The sequence below is a fragment of the Pteropus medius genome, unplaced genomic scaffold, assembly GCF_902729225.1.
Source record: "Pteropus medius unplaced genomic scaffold, Ma_sr-lr_union100, whole genome shotgun sequence".
Taxonomy (NCBI): Eukaryota; Metazoa; Chordata; class Mammalia; order Chiroptera; family Pteropodidae; genus Pteropus; species Pteropus medius.
Window position 1 is genome coordinate 4,715,131 of NW_024342644.1, and position 21,643 is coordinate 4,736,773.

At 36.5% G+C, this 21,643-nt stretch overlaps 1 protein-coding gene across 1 annotated transcript in view; it reads left to right on the forward strand.

Annotated features, from left to right (window-relative positions):
• KIF13A (kinesin family member 13A) overlaps positions 1-21,643 on the forward strand; it is a 175,088-nt gene that overhangs the window by 95,677 nt on the left and 57,768 nt on the right. The window contains 5 exon segments of the mRNA XM_039866482.1: positions 8,077-8,169; positions 9,043-9,223; positions 11,872-11,959; positions 13,606-13,740; positions 14,425-14,537. Of these exon segments, the coding sequence (XP_039722416.1) occupies positions 8,077-8,169; positions 9,043-9,223; positions 11,872-11,959; positions 13,606-13,740; positions 14,425-14,537 (610 nt within the window).

The window sequence follows — 21,643 nt, forward strand, 5'->3', positions numbered from 1 at the left end:
AGTAAATATTCAGTAATTGTTAGCTATTAGATTTATCAAAACTACGGTTTTACCTATAGTTATGAGAAGCAGTAGTGGTTGACTACTTGAAATGTTTGTTAGAGATTCATTATAAATAGCGCATCTTATCTTAAAAGACATTTATGTAACAATCTACAGAATCTTTCTAGATTTTTCTTTTACAGTCTTTTACAAGTTGTCTCACTCATACCGAATTTGACAATTCTTTTAGTGACTCACCCTTATCAAGTTATTTCTAAGCATCCAACTTAGCTATCTTAGAATCAGCGGTTCCCTTTTTTGCCTTTAAGTAAATTATGTAATTACAGAGAAGTACAACTAACATAAACCATTTTAGGAGCAAGCACTGACCCTTTGTAAGGATATAACTTAGCTGGTGGGAGTCTAGAGAGTAGCCTCTCAGCTGGGTGATTTAACATACAGTGGGCATATGTCAGTGTATTTTACGAATGGAGGAGAGAATTGGTTAATTCAGAGAACTGGATAAACGAAGGTCAGTAAAGAAAAATTTCTCTGAAATAAATGAGCTAAGCTAATGTTGTTAATTTTTTAAGAGTTGATAGATAAGCTTCTCTTTTTTTCTCATCTCTATTCCCTGTTTTTTAATCCCACCCAATCCCACCTTCTTCCACACTTTCCTTTCTTTGTCCACATCTATTCCTTAGAATATTTATTGGCACCCAGAGACATTTCACTTAATTATATTTGGAGGGGTGGATGATAATAACAATAGACGATATAGTTCTGAGCGCTGGGTTCCCAGCACTGTGCGAATCCCTTTACCTGCAGCAGGTCATTTTATTGTCAACACACCCAATCAGGTAGAAACTTTATTGTCCTCATTTTATAGATGAGATTCAGAGACCCTGCTATCTGTGAGAGAGCTGAAAGCAGTGGTAAATGTGGATTTTGGTCAATGACAATGATGTGTGAAGATTCTATGCATTCTACTATAGTCCCAGGCTCTCCTTTCTTCTCTCTCATCCCAAGAGAGGCAGTGTTCAGGAAATCAGATTAGAGTGCTCTGGCTTGGAACCTAGCCAAGAATAATACTAATGGCATTCTCCCTCCTGTCAGAAGTTCTCTAGAGTTCTGAATGCCTGTGTTTGATTTCGGCTTTGTTGTAACCTCCACTCAAGTGCTGTAAATATCATGCACCCCATAGTCCAGAGATGTGGAGACAGTGTAAAACACTGTTGAGCAGATAGAAATAAAGAATATTTACTTTTTCAGCAGTTTTTTTTTTTTTTATGTAAAAATACCCTCCTGAATAACTCAAAAATGCATTCTCTATTAGACGGTCTTCACAGGTGAGGTGGCTTATTTTCTTCTTTCATCTTGGGCACCAAAGCCTGACCTCCTCCTTGGTGACTCAGCCACGTTATCTGGCAACAAAAAAGGAGCCAAGCTTCACTGTCAGCTCATGACTAGTCCCAGCACTGTCACTGGGGTGGAAACATCCATCAGGATGTGAGTCACTCATGCCATGCCACAAGTAAGACTCTCAAGTATTGTAGTGCTGATTGCCCTTGGATATCACCATGGAAGCTTTACCCTCATGACCCAGTTTCTTGGGATCCTTTTACCAGGTCCCTTAACGGCAAAACTTTTATAGTTGATTAAAATTTAAACCTAGTGTCATCTAGTCAAGCCATAAAGCCTTAGTTCCTTTTCCTGAATTCTGTAGTTTTTGATTATTTAAACCAGGTTTAAAGTCACTACATGTGACAATTTCTGAAAATGGCACTATTTGAGAGAGGGATTTACTGAAACCTCATCCAGATTAGGCATTCCTCACCCCTTTAGGTATGTGTGAAGAACCTGTCTGCTCTTGCACTGTCCAGGTGCTCTGATTTGGAGCTGGGCCACCTGCCAGGTTCAGACTCATCAAAATCACTATGGCCGTCAGCCCTGTTTAGAAGTGGAAAAACACCCTCATAAATGAGCAGGCCCCAGAATTCCAAATCACAAATACTGAGCTTACCATTTTTTTCCACTCTAACTCTAATGAGAAAAGAAAGAAAATAGGAGACTATTTAAACTGATAAAATTATTGATCATCTTAAAATCTTGAATGCTCTTCCATGTAGCTATTTCAGGAAAAAGAAATATTCTGTCACGTCAGCCTTACATTGCCTTGTGCAGTGTTCTATTCAACCGTGATCTGTATGAGACTGCCTTGTTTAATGGAGATTGCAAATAAGACAGGGTTATGAACTCCCATTTTGTTCTCCCATTTCGTACAACATAGCCCACTGTGATATTTTACCCATGTGAATGATAGGTGCTTTTTCCCTTCCATCCCTAGTTTCTCTTCTGCACTACACTATTAAGGTCCTGCTATAGAGAGAGAATTACCTTGGGTACCCAACTCTCGGAGCATATGCCTAGTAGTTTTGAGTCCATTGCTCCCATTCCCAGTAGGGACAGATTATGCACAAGTGTGGAAACTCAGGGTGTTAGCTTTTCGAAGATCTGTCTCACATGTGACTCAGGGCAGGGTGGATCAGGTATGCAACTTTTCTTGCAGAAACTCCATACAGGAGCCCTCTGCACTGTTCTGACATTGTGTTGTGGGTTGTGTTGGGCATGCCTGTGTTTTAAGACTTGTCCACACAGTTATAAGAGGTCTAATCATAAACCCCACAGAGGAAATTGGCATCTTGGTCGTGGTTACTCACAAGTGAGGAAAAGTTTGCCCTGTGGATTCCCTGCATCAGTCATGTGGAGCTGACATCTGCAGAGTGGCCATCTCCTCTCTGGCATCGATCCTGCTCAAAAGCCACAAGGCTCTTGGGTTTGACAGTGTTGTGGCTTTGCTCAGCTTGTATAGGAGAGGAGCAAATACTCCTAGATCCTCCTCCTTCCCACAGGACTTCTGAGCTTTCCCTAGTGGGTTGGTTCATGATCCCCTAGACAAACAGCTCTTCATTCTGTTTCAGTGAACTGTGGTCGGGAACCATTTAGGGTAGGGAGAGTGCATCTTTTGTGGATTCCCTGATTCCCACCATGCAGCGTAAACAGCTCCTTTTTTTTGTAAACTGAACTTCGAAAAGCAGTTGGCAGGTCATTTTTTCCTATGCTGAAAAGGGGACTGCTGTATTTAAAAAATAGAAATGAACAAAGCACAAAAAACCCTTCAGTCTTTTGGATAAACCAGAATCTCCTTACTAGACCATATAAGGGTCTTGATATTTAATATTTTCTATTACTGAGTGAAGTGTAGCCACCATTTGTGTTTCATAGAGAGCTGATCATGTTAAGGACGGGAGGCTGTATAAAGAGTCTGCAGTATACAGTTCTAGGCTTTGACCATCTGGCCTTTTTTATAGATTTTTCTTATTGTACCAGTGGTGCCCTAACTAAAAACTTAAGTATAACCCCAGCCAGGGATTCATACAGCTAAAAAGGCACCAGAATAGAAAATTAGGGGGAACTCTATAGCATATGTTTCTATTCACAATTGTATTGATACAATTTTACATGTTATTTTTTTCACCCTATAACTTCTTGAGATATCTTAGTGTTATAGAGAATGATCAGTATTTTTTCTGCACTGGACAGCATGGGTTGGCATATCCTGGCCCAAATAACGATATTGGTCCTTCTTCCTCTCCTCATCATGACCCAGAACACACATACCCTTAACACACACACAGCCTTCACATAAAACACATGCACAAAATGCACCCACATACCATCATACACACCCCACCACATACACACTTGTTCACACACAACACACACACACCCCTTTCTTTCTCAGTGGAATTTTAAAACTGGGACTTCTAGGGGAGCTAGAGAAATAATAATAAATGATAATAAATGATTCCTTTAAAACTTTTTTCTAAGAACAGAGGCCTTTTATATTTGAAATTGGATTGCCTCAGAGAATTGTTGCGAAGATGGAAGAACTTTTTTAAGGAGAATAATTAAATGATCACCTCCTTCTCTGTACCAGAATTAGTTATAGTTGATTTAAGGGATGATATTAATAGCTGATATTAACTAATAAAATATAGTCTAGACTTATGGCCAGGCACTACAGTAAAGCCTTTACGTGTATTGCCGTATTAAATCATACAGCAAACTCAGTAGATAGCAACTGTTATTGCTATTTTACTAATGAAGAAACTAAAAACTTGCCTAAGGTTACACAGCTAATAAGGAATAGAGTTTGAAAGTAAAACTGTAAAAGAACAAAACAACAAAGCTAGAAGAATATATGGGTGAATATCTATATCATTTAGGTAATAATCCAAAAGGATTTTGGAAGCATAACTTATACCATAGGTAAAAATTATAAAGGAAAAGATTAAAAAATTGCATATGAAAGACTAGAAGCTTTTGCACAACTAAGAACAACATAGACTGAAAGTAAATAACGGGCTAGGGAAAAATATTTACAACATAAACCAAAGTTAATATTCTTGATATATGATGAGCATTTTAAAATTATTAAGTTAAAGATCATTGACTAAACCAATTGCTTTATAAAAATAAACATAGGACCTAAATATCCAGTTTATTAAAAGAATAAATACAAATGGGCAATAAACTACAAAAAAGAAAATTTAATTTAACAAAACAAGAGGCTTTTTTTTCCTATTGACTTAGCCAAAACATTATTGGAAAATGTAGAAAAAATGACTCTTGCATTATAGAGGACTTTGTAATTTGATTTTTTGGAGTTTGCCTAGTAAAGTCAATAGAAAAGTGCACAGAGGTAAATATGTGAGGATAAGTATTGCAGAAAAAGAAAAAGGAAATAATCTAAATATCCTAATATGGAACTGATTACATCAGTTAAGCATACCATGAAAAGCTAAGCAGCCATAAAACAATGTTAAGGTTGATGTATCTTTGCAGAGGTAGAAAAGTGTTCGTTATTTCTTGTCTTAAAAGAGAATAATTTCCCTTGAGGCATAAAACCGTATAAAATGTATTCTAATCTCTCTGGAATCCAGTCTTGCTTAGATTTGTAAAAATACACGAACTTGACAATAGTTCTTTGTATTCTTTTATAAATTGTGCTTCAAGTTACTTAAGGATGGAAAGGAGAAAAATTCTTTTCAGAAACACAAAATAATTGTTTTCTACTTTTTCATATTCCATTTTGTGTTTTCCAGAATTTTCCTTGCCTAGTTATAACTAAAATTTTATTAAATGTGTTAAACTTGAATTATTTTCAGTGTGTCAAATGTAACTAAATATTTAGCTAAAAGAACTTGACTTTTTGGAAAGCATATGTATGTATTTAGTGGAAATCAGAAAGGCTCATTTATTTGTTTGGGGTCACATATTTTGTTTCAAGTTTCAGGAGGTTACTGTGGGTGTCAGTAAAAGTGTAATCTCTGATTTTTATCAAAATTATCCAATTAATAGATATATATTATGTCGACATGTCTATTGAAACCCCAGTGCCTTATTTATCAGAGGCTATAGTAGTCTTTATGGGCTCATTAGAACTTCAAAAGCCTCTAATGCAATTAAACGTTTCTTTTTAAGTTCAACAAGCAATATTTTGATGCCTCAGTCATCATAAATGAGAAAAAGGCTCCCCAATTAAATACATATTAATCTGAAAACAGCAGTGTCAACAGAGGACGAATTCAGTAAGAGTGCCTACTGTGCGCCAGGTACTCTGCTAAGGTGCAACAACTACTGTTTTCCAAGGAGCTCATAATGCAGTGGTAGAAGAAAAATATACTGCAGTGTGATGAATTCTGTGAGATCATAAAAAATACCATGGAGACCAAAAGAGAGAGCAGCTGATGCCCAGGGTCACGCAGCATGAATAACCTATTATGGGTGGGCATCAGCCTTAATGTTCAGGTGCCAATACAGGTAGATCCAGGCCCTGCTACTCACTAGTGGCGTGATCCTGGGCAAATGACTTACTCTTTCAGAGTCTCAATCTCCTTATCGATCCATTCCTGGGTATTCAGTGATATAAAATATGTAAAAGGCATTGCATATAGGGCAGTTAATAAAAATTCTCTTCTTTCTTCTTAGTTGCATCAATAACAAAATTATAAAAATTCAGCAGGTCAATTCATATCCTATTTAGTATTTGCAATAATTTATAGGCTAAACTGAAATTTATTCTCATATTTTTATATCCTGAAGAATCCTTTGATCATTTTTAACTGTAACATAAAAGCAATCTCGAAAGTGTGTGTTTAGTGGATAATAATTTTGACAATACCTTATTTTCAGAGTGTACATGTGTGCACACACACATCTTTAGGTAGTTTTCATAACAAACCTGTGTGTTTAGGAAAGCCTCTTACTATTTAAGAAAATCCACAAGTTCTGCCAACATGTTTTAAATACCACTTAGATACCAGGCTGTGTGCTGGATGTTAGAAGTCAGAAATAAAGAAATAAGGTTATATAAATTTGGTATATTTTATTCTCCATTTTTTTAAGCCTTAGTACTCATAGACATTTCTCTCTCTCTCACATTCACACACACTCACACACACTTTTTGACATAAGTTTTTACATTACATGTACAGTCCAAATGTGACTTTTTTTTAACTGAACAGTGTTTTTGAACTCTAGCATTGTTTACACACATAAATTTTTTTTTTACTTGTAATATTCTATCATATAAAATAGTCACATTGTACTTATCCACTCCCTTACTAATGGACATTTAAGTTGATTCAAACTTACAATACTATAAATAATGCTGCCGTGAACATCCCTTTACATGAGCCCCTTGTGGTAGTATGTCTGTAGTGTAAATGCTTCATTGTGGGTCAGAGTGTGGGCATATTCCCTTTTATAGGTGCTATGAGGTTTTCCTTCACAATGGCTGCATTCATTTATTCTCCCAACAGTAGCTTATTAAAATACCTGTTTCCTCAATCTAACTCTATTTCATGTCAGAATTTTATTTTTCACCAATATAACGGTCAAAACTTATTCTTGTTTCTTGTTTACACATTTTTAAGAGTCCTATCCTGCATCCATGCTATGTCATAGTATAACAAGGGGCTGCTGAACTCAGATCCAACTTTGCAGAAAAGAAAAATATACACCCAGAAGCTTATTTTATGTTGCATTATTTCCAAATGTGAAAGGAATTGTCATGTAGGATAAAAAGGTTAAACTGACTGATTCTTTCAACAAACATTTATTAAGCATTTTGTACTAGGCACCAGGATTACAAAGATAAACAGATTATAGTCTTGACATCAATCAGGGGGTTCTCATTACAGTGGAGGAAAGTATTTAAACCAGTAGTTTCTGCAAATGCTGTAATAGGGAACATTCTAAGGACTATAAGAGCACAGTGGAAGAAGAATATTGTTTTAATTCTCTGATGTGGAATGAATGTTAAAAAGTCACCAATTTCAAAGGGTAGTAAATGCCACCTAAGTGTTTAAAAAGATTTTCATACTTTTACTGTTCAGCTGGATGCTACAGATACTACCATAGTGTATATAGCACATGACAGAGCACTCCCAAGAGCTGCAGTAAGCTGTAGATAGGCTCATGGAGGAGAACTTGTCTCCAACCCACCCATGGGAACACAGGTGAAAGGTGCCTGTGCTCAACACATTACCTCCACCAACAATAAACAGTTTCTCAGCACCTGGCAGGTATTTAGCACCATGCTAGGTGCAGAGGTGCATGCACATACCAAGACATGTGTAACATAGTTTCTGCTCATCGCAAGCTCAGAATCCGGAATGGGAAATCAGAGAATTCGTGTTTAGTGACATTTAATACGAACTCATGAGAAGAGACTAAACCAAATTTTATGGCTGTGTCCATATGGAAAGAAAACTTTAATGCCTAGAGAAATGTCTTAGAAGGAAGCAATGGGTAGAATCATAAATTGATCCAGGTATGGAGTTATAGTTTAGAAGAGTAAATAAAATTGCGTTCATTAAGCTTTTAATACTTATACTTGCATATAGTAGACATGCAATACACTTTTAACATCTTTTTGGATTGAAAGAATGCCAGTAACTGGGACTTAGTTATTAATACAAATGTGTCAAGAAAAAGTATTCTTTTTCTTTTGTTTTTTTTTTTTAGGTCAAGAAGTAGTTTTCAAGTGTCTTGGGGAAGGAATTCTTGAAAAAGCCTTTCAGGGGTATAATGCTTGTATTTTTGCATATGGACAGACAGGTAAGTAGCTGCTTTTATTTCCAGCCAGTCATATTAAATGTGCATTTCTTAAAAGAGAAATAAAAACACTTAGGGAAACAGCAGAAAAAGGCTTCTGACTTTGTGGGTTTAACTGAATTAGATGATCAGCAGTAACCCTCTTTTTGACAATTTAACGGTTTTGGTAATTGAGTAACTTTGGTGTTAATGAGCAAAGCTAGTTTCAAACTATTAAATGTCATTTTCCTAAATTATTGTTTAACCTGTATTTGAACTAGAAAAATAATGTTCAGTTTCTCAGTATAAATGTCATAGTAAAAAACTAAAAAAAAACACTTAGTATCATACTATACAGAAGACTCTCACTAGGCTACAAAATGATGATAGATTACTAAACCTAGGCTAGTGATACAGTTGGTTGAAATAAGCAAAACAAAAACATACTAGTGTCTCAGCCATTACCTCTCTGAGCACCATTATTTCTACTCTAAAGTTGGAATAAATCATAACACTGCCTATTGTCATATCACAGGACAACTAAGAGACTCAAGACAAGAGAATATATATCAAAGCACAACAAAATATTTTGGGGGTAAATACTGTTAATGTTATTTGATAACATATAGCTCATATTTACTATACATACTATTTTTAGTAGTTATATTTATACACATCGACCTATAAATGAGGTGCCCTCTTAATGTCACAATGAGAGTCAAACCAGAGGCCGTGAGTATAATAAAAAGAATAGTAGCCTTGTTGGCCGAAGGCAGAGTTTGAGGGACACATTTGCCACTTCTGCTGTGTGACCTTAGCTGATATATGTAGAAAAGTTGTATGATTATATTTTGCTTCCTTTTCTACCCTCTTTTCTTTCCACTTTCAATTCTCCAGGCTCAGGAAAATCCTTCTCCATGATGGGCAATGCTGAGCAGCTGGGCCTTATTCCAAGGCTCTGCTGTGCTTTATTTAAAAGGATCTCTCTGGAGCAAAATGAGTCACAGACCTTTAAAGTTGAAGTATCCTATATGGAAATTTATAATGAGAAAGTTCGGGATCTTTTAGATCCCAAAGGGTAAGTTAGTGGTGGAAATTAAGCTTATACAGAGGGTAATAATGTTAAATGATCCTGAAGTTAAAATTGGAAGTGAATATATTTATTTGAGCTCTTGGTCACTTCTCTGGTTTCGCTTCACTTGCTGAGAAATCATCAGCTCTCAAAGTCTGTTGGTATACCCAATATACATAGTTTATGCTATCTTCATGTATAAAGTTGTTTATATATGCCATTTTAAAAAAATCATTTTTACTATTGGTATTATTTTTACCACCATGGTTTGTTTATTCATTAAAATTAAGTTTAAAATGACCCAGTGGCCTTTCCATTTATGTCAGAAAGCAGCACCTCTAAACTGAAGAGAAACGGTTGAAGGATCGCAAAGACCCAGCCTAGGCAAGTCGTTTTCTTCCCAGGCTGTGCATTGGAATCACGTAGAGGGTTTTTTGAGGATACACTGGTCTGAGCCCTACCCACAGAGACTGGGATTCAGTAGACCCCTGAGAAAAAACCCAGGCATCTATATTTTTAAAAACTAGGTGATAAAAACCAGATGAGTTAGTTTATGCAAGAAGGAAAAGGCCATTTACTTTTTTAATTAAATTTTCTTACTGATTTAAAAATAATATATACTTATATAAAATTTAGAAAATAGGAAAAATGTAAGAAGAAATAAAAATGACCTTTAATACCACCACTCTTAATATTTTGACGCATTTTGATCCTGTGTTTCAAATTTATGGGGTGTGTGTGTGTGTTGAGATCATTCTGTAAATGCAATTCAATATCCTGAATATTTTGTGTAACATAATGAACACTTTCTCATGTCATTAAAAAATATTTTAAATGCTTTTAGCGGCTGTATAATCAAAGGTATAAGATTAAAATTATGGGTGCCAAGAAAGTGACCCAATCATAGGAAATGTTTATATTTACTTTAAAGTTATGAACTATTTAATGCATATGAGAGAACATTTATAATACGTGTAAAGTATAAAGAATAATAAAATCAGTGACTGCCCTTTTCACCATTTGGCTTAATAAGTGGAATATGACTAATATTTTTGAAGCCCCATATATGTTCCTCTTGGATCCCATTCTTCCCCAAGGTAACTACTATTATGAATTTTCTGTTTCTCATTATCTTCCTCTTCTTTATAGTTTACATATAATTTTGCATAATTTTCAACTTCGTAAGTGACATTATAGTATATGTGTCCTTTGGTGACTTGCTATTTTTCCCCTTAGTGATTCATTTGTTCTGATGTGTGAAGTAAGAATGCATTAATTTTCACTACTTTTTAGTATTCCATTGTATGATTATAGCGTAATTTTTTTATCCCATCTCCTGTCATTTGTTGTGTGGTTTTCACTTTTTATCATTATGGTGCTCCTCTGAGCATTCTTATACAGTTCTGGTTTTCAAATGAGGGAGTTTCTAGAATTGTGGGTCACAAATACTGAATCTTCAACTTTATTAGGCACTGCCAAACTGTTTTCTAAAGTGATTGTGGCAGTTTATACTGCCAGCATCAGTGCACAAGAATTCCAGATGTTAGACACCATCACGAGCACTTGGTATTGTGCTAGATTTACTCTTTCATGCTCATGAATACCATTAAAGACTCTCTGGCCGTGCAAGCAGAGTGAGCTGAGTTCTAAATCTGTGTGTATCAAAGTAGCTCTCTTGCAGGCATGCATTTGGTCTGCCTTTGTTTAGAGTGCAGCAGAACTGCTCATCGTCATATTGAATTTTTCATCCTTAAAATAGTTTCTAAATAAGGTTACTTTGTAGGGTTTTTCTAACATTAAGTGGGATAACTCTAAAGTTCTTAGGGAACAATGCTAAGACTTTGGGAAGCACTCAGTGGTCCTTTGTTCCTTCTTTCCATACATGAGTGATGCCAAGTGTTGACTCTCGATTCGAGAGGTGATTAATATTTGATGCCATGAAAAAGATGACATATACAACATGGTCATAATATGTATAGCTTTTCTTTTAATCTCAATTATCTGTTGATAAGCTATTGAGATGGATATCCAACCATGTTTTCCATTTAAAATTCAAAAGAGCCCTAAAATCTTCACCAGCAGAGCCAATTCTAAATGTAGGATAAGTATCAGTAACTACAAACTACTTCTGTACTATAATATCACTTTCTGTATAAAATTGCCAGCATAGAAGCAGCATAAATCAATACAGACTTGAAAAAATTAATTAAAAATAAAATACTTAAATATTGTTCATTACTTGGTCAGAACTTTAAAATATTATATACTGAGAATGTGCTTATTTATAAAATAGCCTTAAGGTTAAATTCATTCGTGGCATGTTTTTTGCTTCGTTTTCTTTTCTTTTCCTCCTGTTTGAAAACTGAAGTTCATTTGCTAAAGCAACCTCGCCTAGCCTAGTATTCTGTGTGCTGGCTATTTAGTTTGGGAGTAGAGATAGAATTTTTTAAATAGTAATTTACTTTAAATAGAAATCAGAGTATAAAAGACATTCTTCATGCTGTTTTGCTAATGTAAGTAAAATAGATTTAGGATATTTTTTGATCATTAAAAAAAGTTCTTTCAAAACTGCAGTCTTGGTTTATGAGTACTTAGAAAAGCCTCCAAGTTTGCTTTGATTCATTCATTCCTTTTTCCTTGTCTACTTCCCAAAGGAGTAGACAATCTCTTAAAGTTCGAGAGCATAAAGTTTTGGGACCATATGTAGATGGCTTATCCCAACTGGCTGTCACTAGTTTTGAGGTAAGTGTTATTTTTTTTTTTTTAATGTCATTAAATAACTGGCAGTAAATCAGAGTGTGTGATATTGAATATATTTTTATATGAATGTTTTATAGCATATTAATACCATTCATGGTCTCCAAAACCCAGTATCAGTACACCTCAAACAGAAAAAAAGGGCAAAGGCCTTTTTTTTCACAGTCTTCAACCTGCCTTGTTATGAACGTTTTACAGTGTAGCTGAGAAGCCCAACATTTTGAGCTTGCTGAATATTTTCACTAACACCACTCTCTTGAAACTGTTTTTAAGGTTGCTAGTGATGTCCTTCTAGATAAATCTGGACAAATGTAAAAGTATTTGGTAGTTAATTCCACCCCTCTCTTTGACAGGGTGTCATGCCTTAGTTTCCATTACTTTTCACTCTTCTGTTTCTTCTATTTTTCTGAAGTGATTCTCTATTGATTGGCCTGTTTCATTTTCCTCCTCCTTGATTTTTATGCCTTCTTACCTCCTGACTTGATGTTTTTGCCCTTGTTTTTATTTTCATTGCTTTGGAAATCTCATAAAACAAACTGCTATCTGTTGCTGAAGAGTGCTAACAAATGAATGAGTGAATACACCCTTATACTTACTTAGTTGTGCTATGTATGTGTTGGTGGCTGGCCTATCATCACCTCAGACTTGATACAACTAAAATTAATCTGTTAGGTAACTCTAGCCATTTAAATGAAGACATTTTTCAGACTTATCAGGGTGATCACTTTGTAAGTTCTCTAAATGTCTAACCACTTTGTTGTACACCTGAAACTAATATAATATTATATGTCAGCTGTAATTGAAAAAAATTAAAAAAAAATTTTTAATTAAAGCCATTTTCGGTATTAAAGATATCAGAAATAGAGTGTAATCATCACTTTTAAAACACTTAGATTTTGAAATGAATGGAGATTCTCTGGCATAAAAGTGCTAAATCAGCCCTGGTTTGTAGCTCAGTGTGATTGGTTCAGTGTCTATCTCATCCTTTCACTTGTTAGTAAGAGCCAGGGAGCTTGTGATTTATATCCCAGCTCTGCCTCTTACTAGATGTGGAAAAGTTATTTGACTTCCGTGAACTTCAGTGTCCTTGTATGTACAATCAAGAAAATGCTTCTTTTATAAGATTCATTTATCAAACATTGTATAAGAGCCCATAGGTTCCAGATGTTCTGAGGCAGGTGTACGTAGGTGAATAAGGAGAATTCCCTGTCCTAGAAGAGCCACAGTATTGGAGGAGGGAGGCACACAAGTGGGCAGTAGATCACTGCACACAGTTGTTAAGCCCAGAGAATTAAAATGAAATGAAGAAACTGCTGTCATTATTGAGTATCTGGGGTTCTCAATGAATATTAGCTCTTTTCTCCTTTAGGAACTTGCAAAGGAGAAAAATAGGTGCTTGACAGAAAGAAGGCAATTGCGGATTGGAAAGGATGGGGAAAACATTTCATCCGTAGAAAGTACTGAGGGAGGAGGGAGCTCAAACTATGGTTGATGGAGGACAGGCAGGGTGGTTTTTATGGGAGGGTGGTGACTAATGCGTCAGAGGGATCATAATTAATACATACACCTGGTGGGCAGGACTGTGTTCATAAGTTTTTGCTTATAATATTTTCCTTATGCTTTGCCTCTAGGATATTGAGTCATTGATGTCTGAGGGAAATAAGTCTCGGACGGTAGCTGCAACCAACATGAATGAAGAAAGTAGCCGCTCCCATGCTGTGTTCAACATCATAATCACACAGACACTTTACGACTTACAGTCTGGGGTGAGGGACTGGGAAGATCCTTTGGTGGCAGTAAAAGAGCTCAAAATATCTACAGAGGTGACGTGTATCATGGTTGGGTTCAGCTGCTGAGGATTTTATGCGTGCTCTTTACTTATTAGATGAGCTACTGTGCGTAAACCATTTAATTTCCTAGGTCTTCCTTAATATATAACTTTAAAAAATATATATTGAATTTCTTGTGTGAACTTCCTAAAGGGCATGATGACGTCACTATGTGGTTTTTAATATATATCCTTTCATACTGAAATTCCCCTTAAAAAAACTGAGTCTACCTCATGGTCATTAAGGAATGTTAAAGAAGAAACCACAACATTTAGCCTGATGAATGTTTTCTCAGAAGAGAAGAGTTTGACCTGAATGCACAGGAATCCTCATGTCCTAGTATTTCCTCATAGGCACATAAAATCTTAGCTTTCTGACTATATTCTGGAAAGCCGAGTATACTTCTACCTAGCTGCAAAACAAAACGACCACACCAATTTAAATTATTACTATGAACTTGCTAGTCCAGATAACTCTTCCTGCTCTTTAAGATCGTGAGAAGTTTGCCTTGTAGAAAATGGTTACTCAGGTTGCTCTCAGTTATAGTGCTGACATATATGTAGAAATCTGTGTGTTTTTTACATTCACATGTATTGTTTCTCTCTTGTTTCCTACGACTAGAACTCTGGAGAGAAAGTCAGTAAGGTGAGCTTGGTAGACCTGGCTGGTAGCGAAAGAGTGTCTAAAACAGGAGCTGCAGGAGAGCGACTGAAAGAAGGCAGCAACATTAACAAGTAAGGTGGCTGGTGCTAAGCTGGAGCATCACATCCAACTTCCTGTGTGCCTGGGGGAACTTGTTGCAATATTAGGGGTCAGATGGCCCTAATCACGGGTTCAGAGTCTATGCCGCTCTAGTAAACTAGGTTGAGCAAAAACAGCAGCTTGCCTCCATTGAGATGCATAAAGTTTAAGTAAAGCTACATGGGGCAGCCCTGCTCAAACATCGTACGAACATTTAGTCTATCATTATATGTAATGTGGTCATAGATAAATGCAAATCACAATTTCATGGATCAAATCATGTAGTCAGTTAACTCGGGGAGCTTACTCTGAAGAGAAAATCTGCTTTGAATCCCTTTGTAAGGCTAATACTGTTTAAACATCAATACCTCCAAAAAAAAAAAAAAATTTAGTCGTTATTGAATAACTGCCATACTGCAATCTTTCTGTTTGCCTTAGTGCTCTCCAGTGTGCCCAGTGATGCAGTGAAGGCTGAAAGAGAGCAGTGGTGCATGATGTGTAGGAGTTTGCCAGGTAGACAAAGGAGATAAAGGCATTCCATGCGGAGTGTGCAGCAGAGGCACAGACAAATGAAAGACTTGTTCTTTCAGTAGTGCAGTGTCTCAGATGGCTCTTGGCATGCAAGAGAAGTCTCGCTGCTTTCCAACATGAGAGAGAGCAGAGTTTGCATTTAAGAGAGTGCACTCAAGCCACACTGCCTGAGTTTAATTCTGCTTCCACCACTTACTAGATATGCATGTATCATGGGCAAGTGATTTTACCTCTTATTTTTCTCATCTGTAAAATGGGGATAATAATAGTTCCTACTTCATAGAATTACTGGAGATTAAATGCCTATAATGTGCTTAGAACAATGCCTGGCATGTAGTATGCACTGAATAAATATTGTTGTAGCTATTGTTTTTATAATCCATATAAATAGCATAATCGTTATCTTTATTCCAAGTTTAGCGAAAAGTAGTTTAGTTTGTACTTGTAACATTCTTCTCTTGAGATATGTAACTTGGGGTTTTGTTTAGGACAGAAGGTGACAGAAGGCAATATTTTCAGGAACATGTTTGTGCAGCTTGCATTTTAAAACAATATTAGCACATTATAATTTTAGTATACAGAAGTTTAAAATTAGACTATCAGATGGACACAGCCACACTCACTGCAAAGACTGCTACTTTAGGGAGTTAATCTTCCAGTCATCCTGTCTCTTACTCTAATAACAAAGGATTTTGCTGTATTTCATGACAAAGCATTATAGGAGCCCAGGCTGGCACTACAGCTCTGCATTCCAGGATGGGAACCAGGATGGGAAAGCAGAAATGAGAGTGTGAGAGAGCAGGTACCAAAGGAAAGTTTGTTACCTATCTTAGAGATTTGTTTACTGTTGCTTAGCCATGCCAGCCCTTTGCCTGCTAGCTCGGCTTGTAAGAAAACACTGGAAATTATGTGCCGTGAATTTGTGGAAACTCAGAGTATAGCCTTAATGTGTAATGATCACTAGTTCTTATTGACCTCTTAGGACAGTGCTTAGCACATAGCAAGCTCAATATAAGTATGTACTAATAAAGTAAAATAACAAATTGAAACTTCTGCCTGATAGCTCCACAAATAGCTTCTTAAGCCTTAAAATCAGTGCCCAGTTGAGTGTTAAAGAAGTCTCTGACGTGACATGTTTCCTAAGCCTTCTCTCAGCCTCTTATTTGGGCTTCTTTTGGATGGAACATTAATAATCCTCTTAAGCAGACCTGTCAGGGACATCACACAGACGTTAGTGTCTGCTTAATGGGCTATGGATTTAGGAGCTTCATCTCTCCTTAAGCTTGTAAGAGCTTTAAAGCACGCATTATTCCTTCATTTGGAGAGCTAAGGCACTGTGTGACTGCACCGCCATGGCCTGCCTGTTCAGGGCTCCATAGGTTTAAGTCGTCTGAATACCATCTTCACAGGGGAGTACATCTGAAAAATCCATCTGCTGCTCCACCTATCTGTTAAGGGTGGAATGAGGAAACCTTTCCTTTCTGCTGGAGTCTGGCTGGTTCAGCTTCCCTGAGAACTCATTTAGATCATGGAACACTCTAATGTCCCAAGGAATACCACTGAAAATGGTTCCATTTTATTCTCAGCAATGGCTAGTCATTAAATGCAAACAATGTTCATCTAATGAGTATCTTTCCCAGTCTCATTTCCATTTAAATTACTGTGGTTTATAATAAAGTATATACTAAACATTTCCAAAAATGGGTTCTACCGAACTTATTCTAGGGATATTAATATATGTTACCCCTAGGGTTTTGTTATATAATTTACATTATAGTAATATAAACTTAATGTTTCAAATGTTTCATGTGACTCAGTCCTCCTTCTTCTTGAGTACGTTCCATGACTCATCTTCATTTCCTCTTGGAAATGTCACTTAAATGGGTGTTTCCTGAATGACCAAATATGTATTTGTACCTAGGGAGAATAAAAAAGACATGCTTCTGTCCATTATTTAAGGGCAGGTGGGGGTCCTTGTTAACTTACCATTTGTACATTGTAGGGTCTAAGTATGTGAAAAAAATCTGAATAAATGTCTTTACATTTAACATGAGAGACCCGTAAAGGACAGAGCAAAAATATGCCCGCTGGTTGGGGAATATCCACATCTTTTGAGGTATGTGCCTTTGTTGCCTCAGTGTTTCCCAAAGCATTTTTGTGAAATACTAGTTCCTCAAGTAGCTTTGGGAAATAAAGGATCCCTGGATTAATAGTTTTGAGAAAGGCTACTTGTAAAACCTTCATTTGGACATTCACAACGCTAAAAGCTCTGAGGAGTCCTGCATTAATGAATCCCATATAACTTATCATTCTCTGAGCTTACTTGTTGGCAGAATTCTAGTTATAAATTAAAATCCCTGGAACAAATGTCCAAAAGAACTTGTTTTTGGAAATGTTAGTATATACTTTATTATTACACCACAGCAATTGAGCTGGAAATGAGATTGGGAATGATAACTCATTAGATGAACCTTATTTGAGTTTAATGATTTGCATTAGCCACCAGAAAACAATGGTGAATGAAAATGGGGCCTATACTGTAGGTATAATAGTTTTCTTTCTCGTCAGGTGATGGTACTGTCTTTTCCTCATATTTTGCCACCTATATTCTTTGTATCTCTCCTTTATTGTTAAGAGTGGGGACTTACCGGGAAGTTTACAAAACTCAGACCTACTACCTTCGTCATCTTTCAACTAATTCTTTAAAAGCCAGGTACTACATTCTGTTGTAAGCAACAGAAACAAGCCACAGTGACAACCAAATGATGCATTGATTTGACTCACTTAACAGGAAGTCTAGAACCTGGAACAGCACCTTAGAAATGCTCTTAGGCACACAGCTCTGCTAATCCTGTGTGTGTGTGCATGCCATCCTCATGACCTCAGGATGGCTCTACCATTCCAAGCATTGTATCTATGTCTGTGTTCCAAACAAGAAGGAGAAAGGAGGAGAGGAGTAAAGGACCACCAGCTTCTGTCAGCAGCATAATGTATCTTTTCTATCGGAAGAACGACAGCTTCTTTGGAAGCCCCTCCCCAATAATGTTTTCCTACATCTCATTGGCCAGCACTGTTTTATGGCTTCACTAGTCTGCAGAGGACTCTGGAAAGTGGTGTTTTTAGCCTGGCACATGCCTCCCAACAAAATTAGGGTTCTGTTAGTAAGAAAAAGGGGAAAATGGATATTGGGCCAGCACCCACAAAGCATACCAAAACTGTTATTGAATTAGTCCTTTTTAGAAAGAGGTCCATTTCTGTTCTTCAGTGTATTCTACTCCACAGATACTTAGTGCTTTCTGTAAGCTAGGCACAGTAATTGCATGGAGGAATATGTATAATAGAATGGTTACCTTCCTCAAGGTGATCACAATCTAAGTAGAAAGAGATAGAGAAATAGTACAGGCATACATCTTTTATTGTGCTTTGCTTTATTGCACTTCACAGATGTTGCATTTTTTACAAATTGAAGACAAGACCCTCCACCAATAAAGTAATTAAAACTTTATTCGTGATATTCGCTTTGGTGTGGTGGTCTGGAACCAAACTCTTAATATTTCTGAGGTATACCTGTATATGGCTAACTCTAATAAAGTTTAATAATTACTGCACATATGATCTTACAAGAAGATCATTAGAAGAATAAGTAAAATAGTATATTTGAAATCTACCCTAGAGCATACAGGTAACTCACATCACATTATACCCATTCCTAAGGGCAGGAATCTGGTGGTTTGGAATCTATGTAGGTTAGAACATGCAGAAAAGCAAGAAAAGGAAAAGAATTATGACTATTTTTTTCATTGAATGTATTTATTGGTGAAGCTTTTATATTACTTTTGATTCAAGTTTTATTTACTTTCTTTTTGATCCCAAATTCTTTATTGTTAAAGATATTTTTGAAATTTTAAATCTTAAAGCATGGCTGTCTGTTTATAAATGTTATCCCCTAGTCTAACTCTTCCTTCCTCTCTAGTCAGCTCCTCTCCTTCTACTCCCCATCCCAGCCCGAGAACTCTGCTAAGAGATTTAAAGAATAGGAGCTTCTTTGCTATCTCTACCTCCAGTAGATTCGGGGCAGAAGCAGTGCTTTGGTAGAATTAGAAAGATTATTGAAATAACTTTTTTCAGCTGCTAAAACTGCAAACAACTTCACCCTATGCTAGACACCTGTGAGGCACCCAAGCTGCCTGTTTGCCTCCAGCATGAGAAGAGAGTGCTAGCAGAATCCATAATTGATTCTTATATATTTTTAAGCTATCTGAAATAAAATTCTCATTAAAATTTGTTTAGCTTGTTGTTCACTTTTCACACATTGAACTTTCAAACAGCTTTTAGGATTTTAGTAGTCCCTGGATCATTGCTTCTGGGTGGAACCTAGAAGGGAGGAATGGCTTGGACCCCTTGTCACGGGGTAACCTGGTATCTCTCACTCATCCTGGAGTCCCACTCACCCTGCAGTTTATTTCTGTTTGTTTCCAGGAGACCCTAATAGGTTTAGATAAAGTTCTTTTTTTGAATGTATGCACGCTATTAGGTAAAAGAGTGTGACTTCTATTAATGATAAGCTTCTCTTACTGGATAAATTATAGAGCAAAGTGCACACAGAAACTGGAGTCGTATCATTGTCAGTCCAGCTCCAACCCCCTCCTGCTAATGCTTCTTTCCCCTGCACTGAGCTTGCAGAGCATGCCTTGTTTAGTGGACATTAAGACTCTGTGTTACCCTCTCCGTGTTCTCTAACACTCATTTGATTTTATGTTTTATTATTTAGGAGTGACAGAAACTCCCTTTTTAATCTCTGCACTGTCAAATTAGGAAGTATAAATAGTTGCCACAAAGTGAAGTAAAATCTAGTCTCGATGAAAAATCCATGACATCCCCAAAATGTGTTTTCATATGAACAGCCATTGTGAACCTTGAGTCACTGAGCTCTTTATAGTTTGTATGAGTTAAAGCCATTTCTGCTGCAATCGGGTATTAAAAATCCGAGGTAGTTCAAGGAATTGTTTCTAACTGAAAATTTTATTTCAGTAGTTACAAAATGTGAAAAATGCCCTATATTCTATATTAGATCAGAAATGTGTTTCTGCCTTATATCGAACTACTTTCCTTTATTTGTTACATATCACATGGAAGGAGGAGTGATTGAACTTCCGGAATTTCTTTTAATTAAAAATCTTTTTTTCAATTTTTAAAGCTGTATCGAGAAATAACATATACTATATAGTTTACCATTTTAAAGTGTACAGTTCAATAGCTTTATTATATTCAAAGTTGTGCAGCCATCACCACAGTGTAATTTAAAACATTTTTATCACTCCCAAGAGAAACCTGTAATCAAGTCATTCCTTATTGACCCCACCCCTAACCCTAGGTAACTGCTACCTGCACCTCTATAGATTTGCGTGTTCTAGATATTTCATATAATTGGAATCAAATAATATGTGGCTGTATTATTTTTGTAGTGTTTTAATAACAGATTACCACAAACTAGGTCACGAAATTTATTTTCTTAACAGTTCTGGAGGCCAGAAGTCCAAAATCAAAGGATCCACAGAGTTTGTTCCTTCTGGGGGACTCAGAGGAAAAATGTATTCTGTGCCTCTGTTCTAGCTTCTAGTAGTCGCTGGCATTCTTTGGCTTGTAGATGCATCACTCCAATCTCTGCCTCTGTCTTCCCTTGGTATTCTCCATGTGTGTCCTCACATGGCCTTCTTACACCAACACCAGTCATTGGATTAGAACCCTTCCTGATCCAGTGTGATCTTTTCTTAACTAATTTCATCTGCAAAGGCCCTATTTCCAAATAAAGTGACATTCTGAGGTTATGGTGGGCATGAATTTGGGTGAAGGGAACACTGTTCAACCTAGGACAGTGGCCTTTTGTGTTTGGCTTCTTTCACTTAGCATAATTTTTCAAGGTTCATCCATGTTGTGGCATGTATCAGAACTTCATTTCTCTTTTATGTCCAAATAATATTCCATTATATGGATATTCCACATTTTATTCATCCCTTCATCATCTGATAGACATTTGAGTTGTTTCCACATTTCGGTTTTTGTGACTACGCTGCTGTGAAAATTCATGTACAAGTTTTTGTGTGGACATATGTTTTCATTTCTCTTGGTTTGGACTTGTTTAACTTTAAACCTGTCAGTTTTAATGTATGTGTTTATGTCACTTTGTGGTAATGGCTGGTAGTTATTAAAATTCTCATTCATTTTCTGCTGCTTGAATTTGCTCTGTATTTCAGTGACTTTTCAGTGAGTCAGTCGCCTTTGAGGAATTATGTTTTGTGGGAAATATGCTTTCTTTTCTTTCAACTCAATTTCTTGTTAATATTTGAAAAAAAGCCATTTAGTCTTTCACCTGCTAACCTCTGGTCACTTGCTGATTTGTGCCCTTCTGTGTTTTTATAAATAAATAGTAATGTTTGGTTTTTCAGACTATTTTAAAAGCATTTTGTTTTTATGGTATCATCTAACTTTGTTTGCAATCCCTGAGGCTGCTGTTTTCTGGCTGCTAAACTTGGAATTCAGTTGATTTTTCTCTTAGAAGAGAAATTGG